The sequence below is a fragment of the Berghia stephanieae genome, chromosome 1 (genome assembly GCF_034508935.2).
Source record: "Berghia stephanieae isolate SIO BIC M18660-M18661 chromosome 1, UCSD_Bste_1.3, whole genome shotgun sequence".
Classification (NCBI taxonomy): Eukaryota; Metazoa; Mollusca; class Gastropoda; order Nudibranchia; family Aeolidiidae; genus Berghia; species Berghia stephanieae.
This window is the reverse complement of record NC_088360.1, coordinates 117,017,096-117,040,969: the sequence shown is the minus strand read 5'-3', so window position 1 is coordinate 117,040,969 and position 23,874 is coordinate 117,017,096. Positions and strand designations below refer to the sequence as shown.

Sequence of the window (23,874 nt, the reverse complement as noted above, 5' to 3'; positions counted from 1 at the left end):
AATTTTCACTCAAAGGAAAAAAACAAAGGTGTCATCTGTGAAAATAAACTTCGAGACATTCGATTTAGAGACATTGAATATATCGTCACTAAAATTACAGAAAAAGTCTTATTCCGCCCCTCTCATTGGAAAACACACTATCATTCATAGTAAATACGTAATCGTTGAATAATGCTTTGAACGCGTTGAAAAAAAAAATTCAACGATTGAAGAATATTTTCGCACATTTTATTGGTGTGAGATACGGTGCAAAAGACAGCTGATTGGTAATTATAAATAATCTTTTGGTGCGCATGAATACAAATCCAACGTTCTTAGTTTTGGGTCAAATAGTCTTCAAAAGTCGTATTGTCACTTCCTTCCTAATGACGTATGGTAACTTAGTAACACTGGCTCTAAACTATCGGAACAATGGCGGACGCCGTATGAAATATTTCCCCGGCGAGCTTAAACGCGTATCCAGAGGAAAAAAACCCATCAATTTGATCATGTATTGACTTTTACACATTCTGATCACAAGGCATATGAAAAGGGAATGAAAAGTTCTAGCCAGCATGAAGAATAAAAAGTAATGATTTTCTTTGTTTAGAACCAAGATGGCCGCCGTTGCCGGGCGCGTGACATCAGACTATTGAATCCAATTGTCATTCACGCAGAAGGAGAAAGATACAAATTATGGTGAATAGAAGTATTAATATCATACCATTTGGTCACACAATATCTAGTAATCTTATTTGGAGGGGTGAAATAAACATATTCTTTCATCTCTTTGTATTTATTAAACTCGTTATATTTTTATCGTCCAATAACACATTCTCGAAAGCTCGTTGTGTTATTGGCCACGATAAAAATAATTCGTTTAATAAATACAAAGCGATGAAAGAATTCTATATCATTTATCTTTTCAGAGACAGTAAAGGTTTGTTTTTCTTTTTTCAAAAACATTTTTAAAACATAAATAAGAAAAACACATAGAAGTAGTCACAGCAGTTATTACCCCTGATGCCCGGTTCTTGGATGAAATACACACGTAATAACTTTTCTGTGTATCCAAATTGGGTTGGCATTTACATGTCGTGTCCGCCCCGCGGGCTTGGGTATTGAAATGACCAGGGTCTGGACAGATTCTGATAACCCTAGGCATGACGAGTGAAGAAAGAACTGCGAGCAGAAAAATACGAGACAAACATACTCGTCTCCCATACAAAAATAGATATCTTGGTCATTTCATATACGGAGGCTAATGCGATTCCGGTTGCGTAAGACATACCGTTTGTTTGTTTTCATAGTTTTACGACTGGAATAAAAATTATAGACAATAGGTCTATATTAACAAGCACAGTCAAGAGAAAAGGGGCCTATTCAAACGGAACAAAAGCAGATTCCAAGAACATTTTATGCGCTTATCTTGTCTGAGATCATAGAAAAATATCAGCCAAGTTTAACACATGATCCCTTCCTGAAGGGATATATTCCAATGAAATTATGATATTATATATAAATGATAAAAACCTAAATATATAACAGATTCACAAGGAAAAATATAGTTGCTATGTCGGCTAGGGCAAAACCAGGTAACTCATTCGTGTACAAGGAAAGTAACGTGGAAAAGGAGAATAGAGTTATAGGGATTGGAGACATTGTAAAGACGACTTCACAGTTCGACCATTGTGGTCAGACGTCCCCTCCCTAAACGGTGTCAAGAAAATAAACCCAGAAACCAACAGTTTGAAATTTAATCGAGCGTTTCTGCGATTCATGGCTGTCTACTTCAATAAAATACCGGACAATCTAATTATCTCATCACAAGACTTGTCTTTGATGTTGTTTTCGCGGCATTTTAAAGGAGGACATTTTGCTTCATGAGTAGTCCATAAAGGATCATCGTTTGTTTTTTCTCTCGAGTTGACAAAAAACAATAAAAATGGGGAGGCGGGGAAACTTCAAAATTAGGAAATGGCACAAAGTAAAGATAAATGTCATTAACTTGACCACCAAACGACTCAATGCTACTAGAGTACGTAAACAAAATGTCCGTCTTTACTTTTGCTTCCACTTTTTGTTTAATTAAAAGTAAAAGGTGTAGGGAAGTTATTTCCATAAAATTTTAAAAGCTAAGGCCAAATAATGGTTCAAGATGTTTTTGTTAAAAATATTACTATAACTTCTAAAAATTAAAAGGCAAGTCGTCTCCTGGATATGTTTTTGATATCTAATTTATATAGGTAAATGTGAATATATCGGGGTCATATGATGAGATAATAATATTATGATTAACAAGTTTAATTAAACCACTTTAATTTTCGTCAAGGTAGGCAATATTTACACATGTTCCACATTCGTTTCATAGTGTTGATATATTACAACCAAGTATACAATGTTTTTCATCAGAATTGTATAGACTTCTTCAGAAAAGTGTGAATATGTGAATAAATTCCACCACCCCATCTCTTTCTACCTCTGTCTCTCTTCCTCTCTCTTCCCCCCCCCCTCTCTCTCTCTCTATGTCTCTCTCTCTCTCTGTCTCTCTCTCTCTGTCTCTCTCTCTCTCTCTCTCTCTCTCTCTCTCTCTCTCTCTCTTCTTACCAAACCCTATACATCATTAGTCAACGTAATCTACGACACGACCTAAAACAATCTCCATGTTCCACCACATAGCCAAACGATTTCCCATATATTACTATGACTGTCGATATTATGGATTGTCCGAAACAGGAAGTCCTAATGTCGCAAAATCGAATAACGGAATCAGGACAACATCCCCATTTCATCCCTTTGTTTGCGCTCAATGTATACATAATAATACACTCTAACTAGCTGCTCGTGTGAGGAAATGTTTGGTATCGTTTCTACTACTTTGAAAAATCGTTGTTTTTTTGTGTTTTCTTTTTTTTTTATACTAAAGTAATGATACGAAAAGGCTTGCTGTTTTTGTTTTTTGTTGTTATTGTTTGCGTTGTACTTCCGTTATTGTTGTCGTTGTTGATGTTATTTTTAGGATAGAAGTAAAGTAAATTTTCTATATTTTAAGGAATATATTTCAATTCTCCAAAAGAAAAAAGAAACAAATTGGACTTTTTTAAAAAAATGGCATTCAAACTTAAATCAATACAATTATAACATCAAAGGCACTTTGAAAAGCATAATATAATCCTTATTTTTAGTTTCTCAAAAAGAAAAAAAAGGGAAAATGCAGCAATTCTGAAGATTGGAAATCTACTCTTTTGATTGGAGAATCTGCAAATGTATTATTCATGTCACTATAAAAACACTTTACATTTCCGGTTTTAAACTATTGACAACGATTTGAGGATATAATCTCGAGTTTTAAGAATGTTTGACGCGTTGAAGTTCATTTAGATTAATCGAGTAATCCTTTATACACAAAATACACAAAGCATTTTGACAGGGTATTGGTGAACAAGTGATACTGTCATAAATTTGTGATTAAAATTTGGTTTTAGATGGCTTGTTGCATATATGAGGGTCTGTCGCAGTCAGGAACAAGAGAAAGAGAGAGAGATAGATAGATAGATAGATAGATAGAGAGAGAGAGAGAGAGAGAGAGAGAGAGAGAGAGGGGGTGGGAGAGAGCATTCTTTACGGTGAATCTGTTGCTCGGTCGTTAGAGCCCCCCGGTTCACGTGCGGAGGGATCAAGTTTAATCCCTTGTTATTTTGATTTTGTTTTGTTTGACAACTCATTTCATCCAGTAATGATGGGGTTGTAGATTGATAGATAGATAGATAGATAGATAGATAGATAGATAGATAGATAGATAGATAGATAGATAGATAGATAGATAGATAGATAGATAGATAGATAGATAGATAGATAGAGGGATAGATAGATAGATAGGTAGATAGAAGGAACAGACCTGCCTACTTTATAAAAACTCGTAAGTTTTAGGATATAAAAATTGTAGTTGCTATAACATTTAAAAATCAACAATTTACCCTCGCAGGGATTAAATATCACATCAAAAATTATGTGGATAGTCTGGTATCACCTTTCATTTTTATGACAGAGATGCTCATGAAGTTCTGAAATAGGAGACAAAATTACGTAATTGTACGAAGTTTTCGTAATAGTAAGCGGGGGTGAGAGAGTGACATCGAGAGAGATAGAGATAGATAGAAAAAAAAAAAAGAGAGAGAGAGAGAGAGAGAGAGAGAGAGAGAGAGAGAGAGAGAGAGGGGGGGGGGGGGGGGTGTGTTATAAAAGTCTTTGGGAAAAGTAATAAATGCCCGAAGGCGTATTAAATATTGACTACAATTCACAGCAGATCCTTCACATTAGTCTGGCGTGTGTCTGTGTCATGACAATTGTCCTAGTTTCTTTTTTCTTTCTTTTTTATTTTTATTTTGTGCTGCTTTATTTATAACGTGGTCATTTTTTTAGAACAGACATACCTACTTTGGTCGGCTGTCAAAAATGAAGTTTTTGTTATGAATAGATTAATATGGTAAAGAATGATAAAGCTTTAACATTTGCAACTAAAGAAAACTTTTAACCAGTTAACTGCTGTGCTCTGGAAAAAAAAGTATCTAAAAATTTGGCCAGAAAACTCGTCCTTCAAATATCGATCGATTAAAATGACCCTCATGTTAGTAAAAATTCTCAAAGCTGGGACATCACGAGGTCCCAGGTTTGAGAGCTTTATGCCAAGATGAGATTCACTTAAATCGATTGATATTTGAAGGACGAGTTTTCTGGCCAAATTTTTAGATACGTGTTTTTCCAGATCACAGCAGTTAACTGGTTAAAGATGTTTGCACAGCGCAATAGCAATTATTAACAAGGGCTCACCTTGCTCCAAACACTTTCGGCGTAACTTAGGGATTATCTACTGCCTTCCCAAAAGTTCAATATAAACATGAGGTCCATGAAATAAAGAGTTTATCCCGTTTAATATAGCGATAATCGTAGAATAGCAATTGCATGCTACTCATAGGATAAGACACTAGTCTATCGCAAAGCACTTTCAGCTGGATCTAACAGTCTAGCTAGCCAACCAATGGTAGATGGAAAGAGACATTTAAAAAAAAATCGTAACTAACCCAGGATGGATCTTGGTACTTTTGCGTGAGAAGTAAGTGCTCTAACATCTGAGCAATCGGGGCCCCCAAAATATACTACGGTAGATGGAAATTTTAAATTTAAAACAGCATTGATAAAGTTTACATTTGGTGTTACCAAATAAGAGTGCAAGAGAAAAAAAATAAGGGTTTCTAAATTAAGGGTCTTAAGGTGGTAAGTTGGTAAGGTCATTGTTGCTCTGTGCACTACTGAAGATAAACATCTCCCTCGAGAACGGACTGCCAACAGTTGGAGTCAAAAGATAATGGATTTTTTTTTCTCGACAGCCATCAAACAGTCTTTTACAATGCTCTCAGTAATGTCATTATTGTTGAATTTTGTATTTTTTTCACGGACAGCAATGTCGCTTGCATATTTATTGATGGATAACAAAGGAGCGAGAGATCGACAATAGAAAGGGAAAAGACATTTGCAAGAAACATTTACTCTAGTTTCATTTTTATTTGATTGATGATTCATAGTTTGAAAAGTTGATTTTTCATGTCGGGAAAGAAATCAAAGATCAAATTACCGCCCGGTTTAAGATAGCGTAATAATATTTTTGAAAACATAAACAAGGTGATTTATTACTAGAGTAATAACATGTTAAAAATATTATGTAATGGATTGTTGTCTCTCACATACAGTAGAGTAGACCCAGTTTAGTTTGGTCCAAATATTATTATGTAGCATTCGCCCAGAGCTGTGATTTGATAGGTACTGGTTATTATTATTATTATTATTATTATTATTATTATTATTATTATTTATTATTATTATTATTATTATTATTATTATTTTTATTATCATTATATTATATATTATTATTATATTATTATTATTATTATTTATTATTATTATTATTATTATTATATTATTATTATTATTATTATTATTATTATTATTATTATTATTATTATTATCATCATCATCATCATCATTATTATCATCATCACCATGATCAATATTATTATTATCATTATTACTATTATTAGCGTTGCTGGTGCCGATGCTGTAAACAGAGGTGTTACAGTCTGGATAATTTGTTTGAGGTTTGCATCCAATTCCAACTTGCAGCAATTCATAGTTGCAATCATCTGCATTGTTACATCGTAGTCAAGACAATTCTAGAAAGCGCTCCTCTTGCTTATTTATACATCAAGCATCTGCAAAATCATCATTTTATATGGAGTTTGTTTCTGTGTTATTGTTAGCCTTAAAAGAAACACGTCATTTCCTGTCATTTTCACCATTAGAACACATTAATATTAGACCCCTTAATAAACTCTGCCATTCTAGAAGCGATTTGGAGCAAGCCAGGCGAGAAATTGAGGTTGGGAGAGAATAACCCCAATTTGATCAAATGTATTTTTGAAAATATAAATTATAATATGACGAAACCCAAATCTTGAGATTCATTGTAAATAATAACGGTCAAAATTTATCAATTTATAAGAGTTTCAATTCTATGGAACTCAGAAACACATAAAATTTCGATGTCTTATAACACTCCCACTCCCCTCTCCTCCTATGCTTGCGCGGCTATGTGGTCTTGTGGTATGACACTCGCTTTCTGGGTTGGAGCCTCGCTCGGCGCATAGTTGAGTCCTTGGAAAAGGCTCTTTACTCACATTCTCTCACCGTAATCAGGTGTATAATGAGTACCTGGCCGTTAACAGCGTTGTCTCTGTCGGAAAAAAATGTATTATCGCCGAACAGGCGTCATGTCTCGTTCTTTATGTTACGGGTTGCTGTTGGTCAGGGACAATTTGTAAAGCGCTTTGAGCACTTTAGTGGATATTGCGCTATGTAAAATCTCAATTTAAAAAAAAAAAATTACCATGATTCAGCTTATAATCGTCAGAAGAGTGCAGTTAGTTACTACTTATTGGGATAGTTAACTTGAACATAAACAAAACCCAAGTCAGGACAGTACCGTCAATGCCGAAGTATTGAGACAATGATAAAAACATTCATTTTTATTTGTGGGGGAAGGGGAGGAGGAGGGGGGGGGGGGGGGGGAACTCTCCCTTACAATCGAACCTCAGTCATTGTACAGTGAAAAATATATACGGATCAAGACTAAAAATATTTTTTTTAATTGAGCTTTTATATAGTGCAATATCCACTAAAGGTGCTCAAAGCGCTTTACAAGGGGCCCTGGCCAACAGCAACATTTAACATGTTGGACGAGACATGACACCTGTTAGGCGATATTACAATTTTTTTCGGACAGAGACAACGCTGTTGACGGCCAGGTACTCATTTTACACCTGAGTACGGTGAGAGAAAGTGAGTAAAGAGCCTTTTCCAAGGACTCAATTATGCGTCGAGCAAGGCTCGAACCCAGGACCTTCCGATCCGAAAGCGAGTGTCATATCACAAGACCACATAGCCGCACAAATACGGGTCAAGACTACCTGACCTTTTGCCAAAGTTTAAAATAATGAGGTGTTAAAGTGTGATGAATCGGTACCGTTCTGTGACTACAGCTCCCTAGGGATATTGGAGTAATGGCTGTCTACAATTTGGTTGACAACACAGAACAATGGAATGGCAACGCTTTCACAATTCAAAAAAACTGTTAGAAAATCAGAGAACTAGTTGAATCCAGAAAATAAAAATTGATGCCAGACGCTTGGTTGAAAAAAAAATTATAGAGACTAAAAGGAAATTTCTCTGAATTGTTTGATCTGAAATGTTCGCAAAGATTCGCAATATAATTATCTAAAGATGGAAATTTATTATGCTTGTCTGTTTTGTTTTTTTTTCTTTCATTCAGCACGTTCCACTCCTTTGGAGTTTAAATGGGTCCATGAAATCCATTAAATGGTATAATGTGATCTTAAATTAGTGGCATAGTAAAGATGTGAATACTATAATAATGCCAAAAACTGACTAAACGCAATTTCTCACTTTGGCAAGATAACTTTTTACTTCGGATATCAATAGATTACATCAAACTTGAAAACATGTCTTGATTTTAATAATTATTTCACAAATGGGGCGGTGGGATGGGGGTGTCATTTAATCCACCCATTATGGAATTAATTCCCTTGTAGCAAACTTGCCAGATTTTTTCTTTCAATCTTGCAGCACTTTCAAAAATCAAGCAGATATTTTCAAAAGCAAAATAAATAAATAAGAAATAAATAAATGGTATAACATAACATAACATTAGATACCATCACATAACATAGTACCAAACATATTTCTCGACTCTTAAATCTACCTAATTTTACTACCCTTCCACCGACTGGCATACACTGAAAATTTAGAAATTTTGGCCAAATAAACATTTCGTTGATATATCGCTTAAGACTTTTAGTAGGTCATTTTAAAGGTCATTTTTCATTGATCGATAAACAACACAAATCAATCAGAAATAATATTATAGGTGAGGCCATTTCACGAATATACTAAAAGAATTCCTGAACTCGCTAGTTAATAAATATGATGTCAATTTATTCGATCAATATATGATACAACATAGTTCTGGCCAAAATGTAGAAATGATTTTAGTCCGTGAAAGGAAGTCCCATAGTCATGTAAGTCAAGCGTTTTATAAACTGCTGCCCAAACTCCATACATCTTATAAATGTTAGAACTGATATAATCTCCAAGGAGATTTGCGTAATTTGTTTACACACACACACACACACACACACACACGCACACACACATACATATATATAGCATCACTATAATATGGACACTCACATTTGTTCGAATGTGTCCTTATTTATTTTACATGCTCTAATTAATATTATCGAGCACTCTCGTATCTACAAGTACCCACAACACTCTTAATATATATATATATATATAATATATATATATATATATATATATATATATTATATATATTATATATATATATATATAAAGATATATATATATATATATATATATATATATATATATATATATATATATATAGTTATAAAATAATAAAAAAACATGAGATAAAAGTGCTCGACTTTAATGGTAAAGGAGCGATAAATATATATAAATATAAATATATATATATATATATATATATATATATATATATATATATATATATATATAAATCTAGAATTATTGTTTTCTTCTACAGTACTGTTTCATACTTGAAACAGCACTGTAGACGTAAACAATAATTATATATATATATATATATATATATATATATATATATATATATATATATATATATATATATTTTTTTTTTTTTTTTTTTTTTTTTTTTTTTTTTTTTTTATTTTTTTTTTTTGGAATGACAAGTTTGAATAATGACTAAACAGATTTTAGATTTAAACCCTAGTCGACCTTTGAGTATATCATCCATCTCATTGATAGTAGTAATAAAGAGGAATGCAAATACAATCGATATATTTATTTTTATTTCATCTTGAATCGTTTTGCACTAAGAAAGGGAAACAAAAAAGGCTTTCAGTCTTACTTGAACATTGTGAACTGTCAAAGCTTAAAAAGAAACCATAAACAAAATGAACGGAAGATGTGATGACTTTTTTATGTAGAATACTTATTTCACTCGGGTCCTTCATTTCTCTTGTATTGAACTAAATAAACTACCATGGATACTCTTCATGTTGTGGAATTATGAAAGCGTTTGCAATTTGTCTGGATGTAAGTTTTACAACACAACATATTAGATTTGAATTATTTTTTTTCAAACTTTGATCAATGAGATAATAAAAATTGATGTTCGTGATATGTGTTTTTTTAATCATGAGTACAAACTTTATACAAACAATATGGAAAACCCGTGATCATTTGTCATAAAACCCAAAGAAATACTATTACTGATTATTGATTTATAAATACTCCTTTCTTATTTGGTAACTTACGAATTCATTTTTCCTTTGCAAGGGGGAGTAAGTAAAAGAGGGACTGAGATGAAAACTAATTAAAATCAACTTTTTTCATTGTCTGATTCTTATGTGTAGCGCTGAAAGTAATTAAAAGTAGTTATTATAATAACTCATTATACAAGAGTGAATTGAGGTAAAGAGCTCAATTTTCATGAAATGACCAAAATTGACTTTTGTTTTGTTTTTAAGGGTTTTACGGCGCTTGCAACACATTTAGCTCATATCAGCGCTAGTAGAAAGGAAGAACATTGGATAGTAAAAACATTCTAGATGTACAATCAAAAAGATTTGAGGAAAAAGTAAGACATAGGAGAAATGGTTTAAATAAGGGAAAATGTAGATTCAAAGAGCACACTATCAGTGTAATTAGTTTGAGATCACCTAACAGTTTCACCCAGATACCAGCACGAGATCCCATTAAGAGGAATACACTCAAATGTTTACAAATCATATGTTAAAATAAAAAATATAACAGTACATAACAGAGAGACGATTTACAAGGGAAAAATTATCATCTCCCAAAACTATAACTATACATTCGACTGTTTCCCTCCAAGCCAAGGACGACGGCCAGTGTAAGGACAAAACTAAGTAATCTCATTCCAAGACAAATCAGAAAACAATTGGAAAACAGATACAGGGGGATAGAAGACACAGTAAGTAGGTACCTCCCTGTCCGTTGTGGGAGGTCAGGAACCCCACCCAGAAAATTGACTTTTGAAACTATCTCCAATCCTTTCAGCAAGAAATAGATATACGATTTCCCAAAACACTACATAATTAATTGTCAGCACCAGTCCTGTTGAACTGAAGCATAATAAGTTTATTTGGGGAACGTGAGGATAGCGGCATTCATTTCAAGACATTGCGTGACAATTATTATTATTGGTCTAGAGGTGATTATAGAAGGTGGTGATAACCATGCTAATTGACAGTGGGGGTTGAAGGTAGGGTGGCTACCTTTAACTATAGCCTCTCCCAGTCATGATTGACGAGAGATACAAGTAAACACAACGCCCGCTGATAATAATAAGTTAATGTTAAAAAAAAATAATTTTGGGGTAGAAATGTGACCCGTCGACTCAATCTGGTATAATGTTCAGGTCATCCATATGACGAGAAGTAATTCAAAATTATCAATTAAAAATTGGGCTTTTATTTAGGGCAATGTTCACTAAACGTGTTCAAAGCGCTTTACAGGAGAATATAAGACAAAACGAGATGCCTGTTAGGCGAAATTACATTTTTCTTCCCCGACAGAGACACCGGTCAGGTACTCATTCTTACACATGAGTACGGTTAAAGAATGTGAGGAAAGAGCCTTACCAATGACTCAACTATGCGCCGCTCAGAGCGGGACTCGAATCCAGGACCTTCCGATCCAAAGGCGAGTGTCATACCACTACATCGTATAGCCGCACCATGTGACGAGAAGTGAATTTAAAATGGTTAAAAATCAAATTCATTACAACTAAAGAAATTACATTTTTTCTTCTTAATAAAGCAATAAATGTTTTCCCAAATGTCATGTTACTACCTACAGATAAATTCATCATTTTTTTGTGTGTGTGGCTATGGGATCTTGAGGTATTACACTCGTCTTCGGGACGGTAAGTCCAGTATTTGAGTGCCGAACTAAGCGGCTCATAGTTGAGTCATTGGAAAAGGCTCTTTACTCACGTTCTCTCACGATACTAGCGTGTAACATGAATACCTGGCGGTTAACAGCGTTGTCTCTGTCAGGAAAAATAATATAATGTTGCCTAACAGACTTCCTGTCTCGCCCTACATGTTGACTGTTGCTGTTGTTTGGGGACCCCTTGTAAAGCGCTTTGAGCATATTTACTAGATATTATTCTATACAAATTCTCAATCGTTTTTAAAAATTAGCATCGTAACCGTCACTCCTTCGGAGCCATTAGGACCATAGAGCCGGAGTTTATCCCAGTTTCTATAGCGTGAAACGGACAATAGCAATTGCTTGCTATCCTTTGGATAGGACGCTAGTCTATCGCAAAATACTTTCCGCCCGATTGAATAAATCCAGCTACCCAATCACTGCTGGGTGGACAGGGAGGGGTCAGGAAAACCCCCAACTGTGATCTATCTCGGCCCCTTTGCGTGTGAAACGAGTGGTCTACCAACTGAGCTATTGGGTCCCACCTGCATCTTAACCAATCCGTCGTCATACCGTTTGAGGCGATGGGTCACTTCATGGCATCGACAACTCTATTGTACAATTATAAAACGTCCTAGTGTTGAAGCCTCACGTTTAAGAATTGTTTTGGCAAGTTCGAGGTCATTTCATTCTATTGATAATTAAAGTTTTATGACAACAACGTAAACGTTTACACGGATGGCAAAATCCCTGAGACTACTCCAGAGAAAACTCCGGCCGGTGATTATAGCAATGGCAATTGACTCAGTTTAAAAAAGATTTATTTGCAAGGAAGCTAGGAGAAGCAGGGAGAGGAAAAGGAAGAAATATTATTGTTATTATCATTAATGATGATGATAATAATAATAATAATAATAATAATAATAATAATAATAATAATAATAATAATAATAATAATAATAATAATAATAATAATAATAATAATAATAACAATAATAATGATAATGATAATGATAATAATAATAAAATAATAATTAATAATAATAATAATAATAATAATAATAATTAATAATAATAATATAATAATAATAATAATTGTGACAATAAGAGGTGGAGGAGGATGAAGAGGAGAAGAAGAAAAAAGAATATGGTGGAGAAGAAGTAAAGAAAAAGAAAAGAAAGGAGGTTGGTGAGTTATAGAAGGAAAATGAGAAAAAAACCCGGATATTCTACATAAAATGAACACTATAATAAAACGAAGCTATTATATCAAATTAAATGTGACAACCTCTGGGAAGGGAGCGCCTCCTTTCATCACTCAGAGGATGCATTCGCATTGTATCATATCGTTTAAGAGCTAATAGGCTTTGCAAACCTTTAAATGCTCTGTGAAACGTTCGTGCATATCTAGATATTATTTCATTCTGTTTTTTTATTTGAGAAAATAGTCAAATTTTAATGTGAAAGGCGTGTTTTGGCTTACCTTGACTTGCGATATATTCCTTCGGTACATTGTATCCCTGAAAACACACAAAATGAGAAATGTGTTAAGTAGTTATGTTATTCCTGCCTCATAAGAAGATATAGTTAGTAGATAGTCCTTCAGAGGCATTTGACCCATGGAGGCGGAGTTTATCCCAGTTTCTATAGCGAGAAACGAAAAAAAGCGATTAATTGCTACATTTAGGATAGAACGCTAGTCTATCGCAAATTACTCTCCGCCAGATCTAACAGATCCAGCTACCTAATCGCTTCTGACAGGGGGGTCAGAATAAATCTCGACTGCACCATGGATCGATCTCAGCACCTTTTCTTGTGAAGCAAGTGCCCTACCAACTGAGCTATCGGGACCTCCTCCTCCATTAGAACCTAATGCTGGTTGTGAAAAGTCTTTAGCTTGTAATAGATTAATAAAGTAACGTGTGTGAATTGCTATCTTTCAAGAGATGACGTCCAACAGGCGATTTGTACAATGAAAAATGGAAATATGGTTTTATATGGCTTGCTTGGGAAAATAATTAAGCATTGTGAAGCAAACTGATTATTGTAAATGCATATGGATATTTTACCATCAAAAACTCGGAATTGTGAAAGTCTTAAAACCAATCTTTTTCATTCTGCTTATCGTGATTCTCTGCGAAGTTTGAACAGTTTGTGTGACTGGTGTTGTTATTTTGTAGAGGAATGAATGAACTTGTGTGATACCAGAAAATGATGATTGTCAAGCACCTCAGAGCAATACTTTGTGGATACCGGCGCTATTTCAATTAATAATAATAATAATAATAATAATAATAATAATAATAATAATAATAATAATAATAATAATATATAATAATAATAATAATAATAATAATAATAATAATAATAATAATAATAATAATAATAATATGATAATAATGATGATATAATAATAATAAATAATAATAATAATAATAATAATAATAATAATAATAATAATAATAATAATAATAATAATAATAATAATAATAATAATAATAATAATAATAATAATAATAATAATAATAATAATAATAATAATAATAATAATAATAATAATAATAATAATAATAATAATAATAATAATAATGATAATAATAATAATAATAATAATAAAATGTAAAAACAAATATCTATATAATTGTTCATGTCAACTCAATAAGTCTTTCCATTCGGGGTTCTTATTTACTTGACCTGATCACACAATGACCTCTCTCATAATTTTCTAAATACTACAATCACAAATTCAATGCATACCAAAGTGACAAAATAAGAGGCACTGGTGTAAGATAAAAACCTGGAAAGATGTGTAAGAAACAGTTATAGACATAACAAAAAGTTTGGTACTGTTATATACACATAATTTCACAGTTTCCGTTATGTGAACAGTAAAAGCAGTACAACTCAGGATTCAGTGAACCCAAAGTTAAATTGCTGTCTCTGCTCTCTTGAGAAAAACGATCAAGTATGCCGTTATATTGACTATAACACTTATCTATGAAATAGATATTTAATACTCAATATTATCAATTAACTTTGAATGTTGTTTATATAATTTTGTTACATTGTATCTATGCATAACAGTTACACAGAGCATTTAAAGGTTTTTAAAACCTTTGAGCTCTTAACGATACGATACGATATATTCAAATAAACGAAGGCGTTTTGATTGGGGGTTTTTGTTGTCGTTGTTTTTTTTTGTTTTTTTTTTTTGTTACCGGAAGCCAGAGTGTAACGCTGCAAAGTGAGAAATGTGAGATAAATTTCTTGCTCAATGGAAAAAAACGTGATGTCGACAATAGGGCTCGAACCCAGATCTCAAGGACAGAAGAGACCTTATCCAATTGGATATCTCGCCCCCCCCCCCCCCCTTCTCCCTAAATCGTTTTGTTAATGCACGACAAACTTAATACGCCATTCGAAATATCTTTGGTTACAATATAAATATATTATAGGAAGACACGAAGACTTAATCATGAGATCTCCTGTTTGAAAGTCTGAACTCTGCTCCACTTCACCAAGTCGCCAGTGCACCCACCCTTTCTGCTGGAGGCCCCTGCAAACGTTATTGGAACCACTTTAAATATTTAATGAAATGACGCTCCCCCGTCTTTTGTGAGATGACACACGATCAATAATTTTGCAGGGCGATTTAACTCTATATCTTTGCCATTAATCTCGGGTTATGTGAGAATACAAGTTCCGAATGACCCTTGACAATGTCAATAGGAGCGAGTAAATAGACGCTAACGGTGTAAAGGATGGTCTGGCCCTGATGATGAACATCCCTCGGGTAAAAGTCGTCATTTGAAAATATGTGTTAATAGAATGAAAAATAATGATGGAGTTGGATTCATATATGAACAAATGATTGGATGCTTTAGGTTACCTCCTTTTTTTTTGTTGTTGTTATTTTGTTTGGTTTTGTTTTTGTTTCTTTGTCGTCTTTATGGATGACACTCACTATGTTATTTGAAAGTAGGTTCCCGATTCGAGCCCCGCTGCAATGGCTTAAGTTGAATCATACAAACATACTTTTTAATCACATTTATTTCTTACCATATTATTTAAGTATAGAATGAATAGCTGGATGATAACAACAATGTATGTGTGGGTGAAAATTGTAATAGTGTCTTGCAGGCGTCATTTCACGTCCTTAGCCTTGAAACCCCCACCCCTTGTGCTCCACTCACTGTTCTGAATTAATTTTGTCCATTTTACATGCCAGTGTCACCGTCATCGTGTTTTACGAATAACAACAATATAGAAAGAGAGGTATATCATGAATAATAAAGGCACTTCCATGGTGTGCCATACGAATGGTTTAGATAGAAACGTGCCTCATCGATTATAAAGAAGCATTGAAATTTTGTTTCAGATAATAAACTATTCTCCCTTACACACTAACTAAACACATTTTAATGTGTTGACCTAAAAATACGACGCAATTTTTTTAAAATGTTAAAATCCATGCGCATATCCGAAGGATTTTAAGTCTTACACGTTTTATGGGTTTTTAAAAAATTTCACTTGGACAAGGACATAATGTATCATGCTCATAATATAGTCATGCCTATAACTATGACTTTGACTATGGCTAATACATGAGCAAATACTTGCTTCAAAAATCGATGATACGAGATAACCCTCAACTTGTCATAAGTCTTAAATCTGAAAGTTAAAGAAAACCTTAAACCCGAATCTTCCAAGAGGACTATAAATCTGAATAGTCACCTTTGAATAGTCACCTTTCTACTTGCGCGTTCTTGAATGAATTTTTTTCGACAAAAAAATGTGAGACTTCCAAAAAAATTGATGATTATGCATCAGCAAAAAGTGTGCAAGAGGCACATGAATGGGAATTTTCCAATTCCAGTGATTCAAAAAGAGGATGTGGGTATCTATAAGATGGTGCCGCAAAGGCGTCTACACGATCATCTCCATGCAAAACCACAATGAAAATAATGACATATAATTTATATCCAATGTGGACGATATCAAAAGAGAATGAAAGATAAGCGGCACATCTGATGACTAATAAATATGAATGTTATGTTATGTTCTATTCCATGAGCAAGTACGGAAACTGCCCGCGGAATAAATAAAAAATACTCTACCCACTTTCTTGTTATGTCGGACGGATTATTATCTCATATTATTTGAGCTAAGTTGTTTTTTGTTGTTTTTTGTTGCTTTTTTCTTCTTTTTTTGGGGGGGTGGGGGGGGGGTGGGGGGGGGTTATAAATTCTTTCTAATAAAACCACGACAGTAACTTTTTTGAATAGTGAAAATATTATAGGCAACAATATACTTCATTAAACCACGAAATTAAGATAGATAAATTATATTCATATTTCTGAACAATCAAGTTGAGAGCAGTTTTATAATGACATACTCTATATAAAAAAAACCCGGTAACATTTATGGATTGTTAACAATATCAAAAGCCATATTATATGAAAATTGTTTAGAATTATAATGTGAATACTAAGCTTTTAGGATGCTGTAGACATTTGAACACCGTACCTATTTACAGGCTAGGCTTGCCAAATACTTTTCTGCTTGGAGTTTAAACGATGTATTAACATTTTTTTCTGTTTGTTTTTTTTTTTTTTTGTTATTGACTGAAAAAGGGGTTTGAGCCCGAAACGTTCCATGTTTGATAATTGTTTTTATTTATTTATTTTTTTTTTTTTTTATGTTTTTTTTTTAGCTGTTATATAAATTTTTGTACATTACTTTTTATTATAATGTATACTGTACGATGCAACGAGTAGGTCCCTATGCTACTTACATCGATATAACTGGCGTTGTAGTAGTCGTTGGTCTCGGGAGGGTTCAGGACAATGACACGACTATGGTCATCTGAAAGAGACAAGAGAGATGGTTAATTAATTAAATAGAAATTATGGGTGTCTATGATAGTCCGATTGCGATCGTTTGGTTACGATATAATACATATTCCAATCAAGGAAAATTAATGGTTGCGTGTTTGTGTTTATGTCGAGGTGCACTTAGTTGCATGTCTGATAACCCAATTCCTTATTGGCTCATTTTTGTAATGAAAGTCTCAAAAAAGTGACGCAAAAATATTATCCATTATAACAATGTTAAACTAGGCCCATAAGTGGGTTCGGATGTCAGACCCGCATCTATGTACACGTCAGTTTATGCGTATGTCAGTGGGCTGGTGTGTGTAATATGAGTATGATTATGGATGTGTGTATGTGTTTGTGTGTTTATTTATTTGTCTCTATTTCTCTGTTTGGTGTGTATGTGTGAGGGTATGTGTGTGTGTGTGTGGGGGGGGGGGGGGGGGGGGGGGGGAGATCAACATGATATGTAGCACAGGGGTATATTCGATAAAGGTTAAGAGATTGATTCATTGGTGATGATGAATATGCTTATGATGGTGGTGGTAATGATAATAATGATAATGATAAGGATAATAACAATGATTATTATAATATTGTATTCGATAATGATAGTCGCAGTAGAAGAAGTTGTGGCGATAGTGGTCTTGGTATGTAGTAGTCTCGTAATACTACTACCACGACAACAACAACAACAACAACAACTACTACTACTACTACTACTACTACTACTACTACTACTACTACTACTACTACTACTACTACTACTACTACAAATACTACTACTACTACTACTACTACTACTACTACTACTACTACTACTACTGCTGCTGCTGCTACAACTATAGTCCGTTTCAAAATTCATTTCTTCGCTTATCTTTGAAACCTTTTGATAAATTTCGTTTTAATTTGACATGATGGTTTAGATTGCACTCGACCTTACTTGTTGTTGCGCATTGGAATAAACTGGTTCAAAAGTTATCTATAAAAATCAAGGGCGTTGCCTTGCATCATAAAATAGTAGATTTACCGTATATCTTTAAACAATGTTAATAGTACCGTATGATAATCATGGGATTTACGGGCAACGTTGAAAGATATTTTTACAACAAAAATGGTAAATGCAAACAGATTAAATTCGCATTCCAACCTCTTACCTCTTTACTAAAAATCACTCACAATATTATGTTAGTTTTCGCCTCTCGGAAAGCCGTCATAATTTTAACAAAGACAGTGATTGGTAAACATAGTAAACGACACAGGTTATAGATAGAATGCGCTTGGCCAAGGAGTTCACAACATTGCCATCCGGAAGTATAACGGACCAACACACAAACTCTGTGTAACCATGAACTTTTATAGTCTGGTTAATACAGTTTAGTGAGAACAACTCACAAACGCGGATGGCAAAAACAATAACAAAGGCCTGAGTGACGTCATCTGCATACTATCTATACTATCGATGATATGTGTGTTGGTGAAATACCCACTGTTCTACCGCTTGATCAATAGAACCAACACGGAAACTATGTATTAACTTTATCACTTCAGTACTTAAATAATGATCGAGAATATCATGTGATATCTGCTAATCACCCATTTGGGGGTGTATATAAAAAATAACAACGATCAGAGAGAGGTAGATTTCATTCATATTATTGTTTATAAACAGACAACTATGTTTTCCCGAGCACGTGTGAATCTGTGTCACAAATTCCATATTTTGATTGGTCAAAAATCTACTGGTTAATTCTACTCTGTCCATGCAATCTCGCCCTTCTGAAAATAGTCCTAATACCGAAATGTTGTATTTGTTACTGTAAAAGTCTAATATTCTGGGCCGTAAAAATGAAAACACCGCATATCATTAAAGGAATTAATGATTGCGTGGCAGCTATTAAAGATACATTATTCATTTTTAGGTTTCGAACTGCATAGATTCATGACAATACATAATGCATAATACAGTTTGAGAGAAACAGATTGAAATGTGTGATCATGTATTTTGAAACGGGCTATAAATGAAAAGTAGTAGTAGTAGTAGTAGTAGTAGTAGTAGTAGTAGTAGAAGTAGTAGTAGTAGTAGTAGTAGTAGTAGTAGTAGTAGTAGTAGTAGTAGTAGTAGTAGTAGTAGTAGTTGTAGTAGTAGTAGTTGTAGTAAAGGTCGGGGTGGCGTTCGTAGTATCAACATTGTATCGCGCGTTTTGACCTGGATTTTCTAAACTAGTGTTTGAACTTGATTGACACTTGGCAATCCAACTCCGATTACAAAAAAAAACGTTATGAGGTTTTGTTTCGAGACAAAAGATAAATTATTAGCAAGTTGGATTATTAACACTACATAAAATACTGAGGAGAGACTGAGTCACGTTTAGTTTTAAAATTTCGCAGCTGCTGTACAGTACCCATTAATATACAAGATTCGATGGAGATACAGATTTCATCTTTTAGATTCAGATTGATATTTTTAAATCAAAGACCGCTCGCAAAGTATCACTCAAAGCTGTTAGATGGTCTATCAGAAATTGAGCAAAATGTGCGTGTCTATTTTTAAACGAACGATAGGAGTAGTTATTATTATTATTATTATTATTATTATTATTATTATTATTATTATTATTATTATTATTATTATTATTATTATTATTATTATTATTATTATTATCATCATCATCCTTAGTAGTAGTAGTAGTAGTAGTAGTAGTAGTAGTAGTAGTAGTAGTAGTAGTAGTAGTAGTAGTAGTAGTAGTAGTAGTAGTAGTAGTAGTATAATAGTATAGTAGTAGTCGTTGTAGTAGCAGACGTAGTAGTAGTAGTAGTAGTAGTAGTAGTAGTAGTAGTAGTAGTAGTAGTAGTAGTAGTAGTAGTAGTAGTAGTAGTAGTAGTAGTAGTAGTGTAGTAGTAGTAGTAGTGTAGTAGTAGTAGGAGAGTAGTAGTAGTAGTAGTAGTAGTAGTGTAGTAGTAGTAGTGTAGTAGTAGTAGTAGTAGTAGTAGTAGTTGTTGTTGTTGTAGTAATAGTAGAGGAGGAGGAGGAGGAGGAGGAGAAGAAGGAGAAGAAGAAGAAGAAGAAGAAGAAGAAGAAGAAGAAGAAGAAGAAGAAGAAGAAGAAGAAGAAGAAGAAGAAGAAGAAGAAGAAGAAGAAGAAGAAGAAGAGAAACAGGCGGAGAGGAACAAGGGGAAAATAAAGAGGAGAAGAAAGAGGAGGAGATAGAGGAGAAATACTTGTAGGCTTCACTTAGTGTCGTCAAATGAACTGCAACACCATCTTTATAGAGTGCACATTTATTAATTCAGAACAATGTGCAAAATATGAATGCAAAAGATCTATTGAATGGAATTGGATGACTATCTAGATATGGGAGAGCAAAGCCTTTAAAACAGGAGGCAAAATCAAATTTCAACCAAAAAATAGCCTGATTCTTTTGAAAAAGTGAATAGAATGGAGAATAAAGGAATTTATTGTAGATAAAATAAACTAAGATTAAGAAACTAAGCAATGTCATTCTGTCAATGCCTGCTTAAATTTGTATAACCTCAAAATATTACCAGGAAACAATTGTTTTAAAATCATTTCTCACTCTAAAACGATGTTGTTTGGTCATTAGTTTCCACGGCAGCAGCAAATTATATCATGACCACAGACATGATAATTATATCGATGAGATAATGACAATTTAGGATTCTCCCTCTGAGAGGGTCTATCTAATTGTCATATTCAATCTTTCAATGATGACACTGAGTAAATAAAACGGTATATACGACACAAATACGTCACTGACCTATTTTCATTTCGATACATATCACGCCGTCATAAATATTTTAATGCAATTTTTACTGGGTTTTTTTCGATGAGAAATTAAATGTAACCGAGTTTGAATTGATAAAGGAGAGAATGCAGAAGATAAACCTTCGATAGATGGCCCCTGGATAAGGAGCAGAGTGGCTCAGCGGTATAATCTTTGCTTAATGCCCAAAAGGTACCGAATAGTTGGACTACCCGCTGCGTTGCATGGTTTTGTGCAAGTCAATTTTCCCTAGCTCACTTTGCGGCGCTGCACTGCGGTTGACGCCTGGGTTATTACAATCTTCCCTTGTTTTCCTGCCTTAAAAATGGTTCAAGAAGACACGGATGGCAAAAAATTAATCTGCACACTTCCTGTCCAGAGCATGGGACTAAAAGGTCAATTTAGCACGTGCGCGACGTGATGAGCGAATTTCAGGTCAAAAACAAAAACATCAACTATCGGTACACAGAGAGGCTAATGGTAAACAACTCAGTGGAAAATCATTAGCCTACGTCAACGGATAAAAAAGTAACGACGATTTTAAATGTGTATAGATAGAATGCGCTTGGCCAAGGAGTTCACAACATTGTCATCCGGAAGTATAACGGACCAACACACAAACTCTGTGTAACCATGAACTTTTATAGTTTGGTTAATACAGTTTAGTGAGAACAACTCACAAACGCGGATGGCAAAAACAATAACAAAGGCCTGAGTGACGTCATCTGCATACTATCTATACTTTCTTTTGATCGCAAGTATATAAAAAGATAATATGACGTACAAACTAGTTGACAATTTTTATCAGTCGGAGCTACATAACTGCTAGTTATGTCTATATATAAATAAACCTTTTAAAATTAAAATATGTCACCTCAGCACGTTGTTATAGTGTGTCGAACCAGAATATAAAAATTGAATTTACAGCCAAAAATATGTGAACTGGGTTGAGTTTATTTGTTTTATTGACGTAAAATAATTTAGTTTCTTAAACAGGTAAAAACTATAATGCCATGTTTTGGATAATTTTATGTCCACTTTTTAATGTTTGATAACCTCCGACATAATACCGTATAGAGGCAGTGGGTCACATTTTAGGATATTCTATTATTTCATATTGGTTGTGATAATGTCCCTGAACACCTGAGAACAATACATCAATGAACGGCTGTCTAAATCACGCGATTTATAGTATTCCTCGAGTATGTTTATTTACTAATGCAAACGTGTTTGGTTTTCATTATGTTAAGATTAAAAGTTAAAATTAAACATCAACCACGTACAACAGCTTGAAGGGTCGAATCACATTATGTATAAAATCACCTTTCAGTCTTGTTTTCACTTTTAATATTAAAGAGAAATATGTGGAACACACCACTCGTTTGAGCCGACGTGTACTTATAATTTATAACCCAGATTGTTATGAGCTCATTGTTGCAATGGAAATACTCTCAAACCAACAAAAAATATTGTCCACATTCGATTATCAGACCTGCAAATATGTGTACTTAGGTTTGAGCCATTTGACCAATGTATGAATCAGCACATTAAATTGATTGCTGATTTAATATTCTACAAAGTAACCATCATCAATCATTCTTTGTCTTAAATACTCAACCATGAAACATTTTAGAAACTCCTACTCCAAAAACTCGGATGATATCCATACTAATATGAGGCTTTGAAGTATTGTGGTATGACACTGGACTTCGGACCAGCGGATCATTGGTATGGTTCGAATCCCACGTTGGCGGTGCAAAGCTGAGTCCTTGTAAATGTCTGGTAACAACGGTGGCTTTTAAATTGTAATAGCGCCTTACGGTCGTCATGTCCTGTCCAATGTGTTGAGTGTTGCTGTTGGCTTGAGACCCCTTGTTAAACAATTTGAGCACATTTAGTGGAAATAGTGCTTTAAAAACTTTTTTTTTTACATGGATGGCGGATTTATTTTTATTTTTATTATTATTTTATTTTACAATTTAATCTATTTTGGCGTATTTCAGTTATATGAATTTCGACATCACTTCCTGTTAAAAAAACAATACGTAAAAAATATGTGTTCTAGAGAAAGTTGCCACTAAATCACTAAAGCGCAACCTCTGAATCAAGAAGAGAACCAATTTTCACAGCTCATGGTTGCGCCAGACTATTTTGAGTGCTATCTTTCGAATAAAGACATTTTTGTTCACTAACAAATCCATTCAGAACTGAAGAAAAGTCATGTAATCTTTTTTTAATTGAAATTTTATACGGACATGACCCCTTTATTAATTTGGCATTGCCACAGACTTTAAGGGCTAACTCACACCGGAGACTGACTCCGACAACCCGGCACTGCCGACCTCTGCCGTCTTCCAGATAAATACGTCGGACACGGACAAAATACTAAGAATAAAGAGAAGAGCCGCTAGACCTACCGATACTAAGCTCGAAAAAATAAACGACAGAGGACGTCGGGTGATTGATATGGGTAGATCTAGCGGCTCGTCTCTTTATTCTTAAAATTTTGTCCGTGTCCGACATCTTTATCCGGAAGACGGCAGGGGACGGCAGTGCCGGGTCGTCGGAGTTAGTCTCCGGTGTGGGTTAGCCCTTAGTCTGTTCTTTTTCTTATTTCTCTTGCCTCTATGGCCATGTTATGA

General features: G+C 34.0%; 1 protein-coding gene across 4 annotated transcripts in view; it reads right to left on the bottom strand.

Annotated features, from left to right (window-relative positions):
* Positions 1–23,874, bottom strand: part of LOC144962867 (receptor-type tyrosine-protein phosphatase epsilon-like) — a 134,148-nt gene that overhangs the window by 40,301 nt on the left and 69,973 nt on the right. For all 4 annotated transcript variants that reach the window (XM_078896221.1, XM_078896223.1, XM_078896220.1 and 1 more), the window contains 2 exons: positions 17,369–17,439; positions 13,058–13,094 (listed from right to left, as the gene is read on the bottom strand). In XM_078896221.1, the coding sequence (XP_078752347.1) occupies positions 13,058–13,094; positions 17,369–17,439 (108 nt within the window). The remainder of the gene's footprint in view (positions 1–13,057; positions 13,095–17,368; positions 17,440–23,874) is intronic.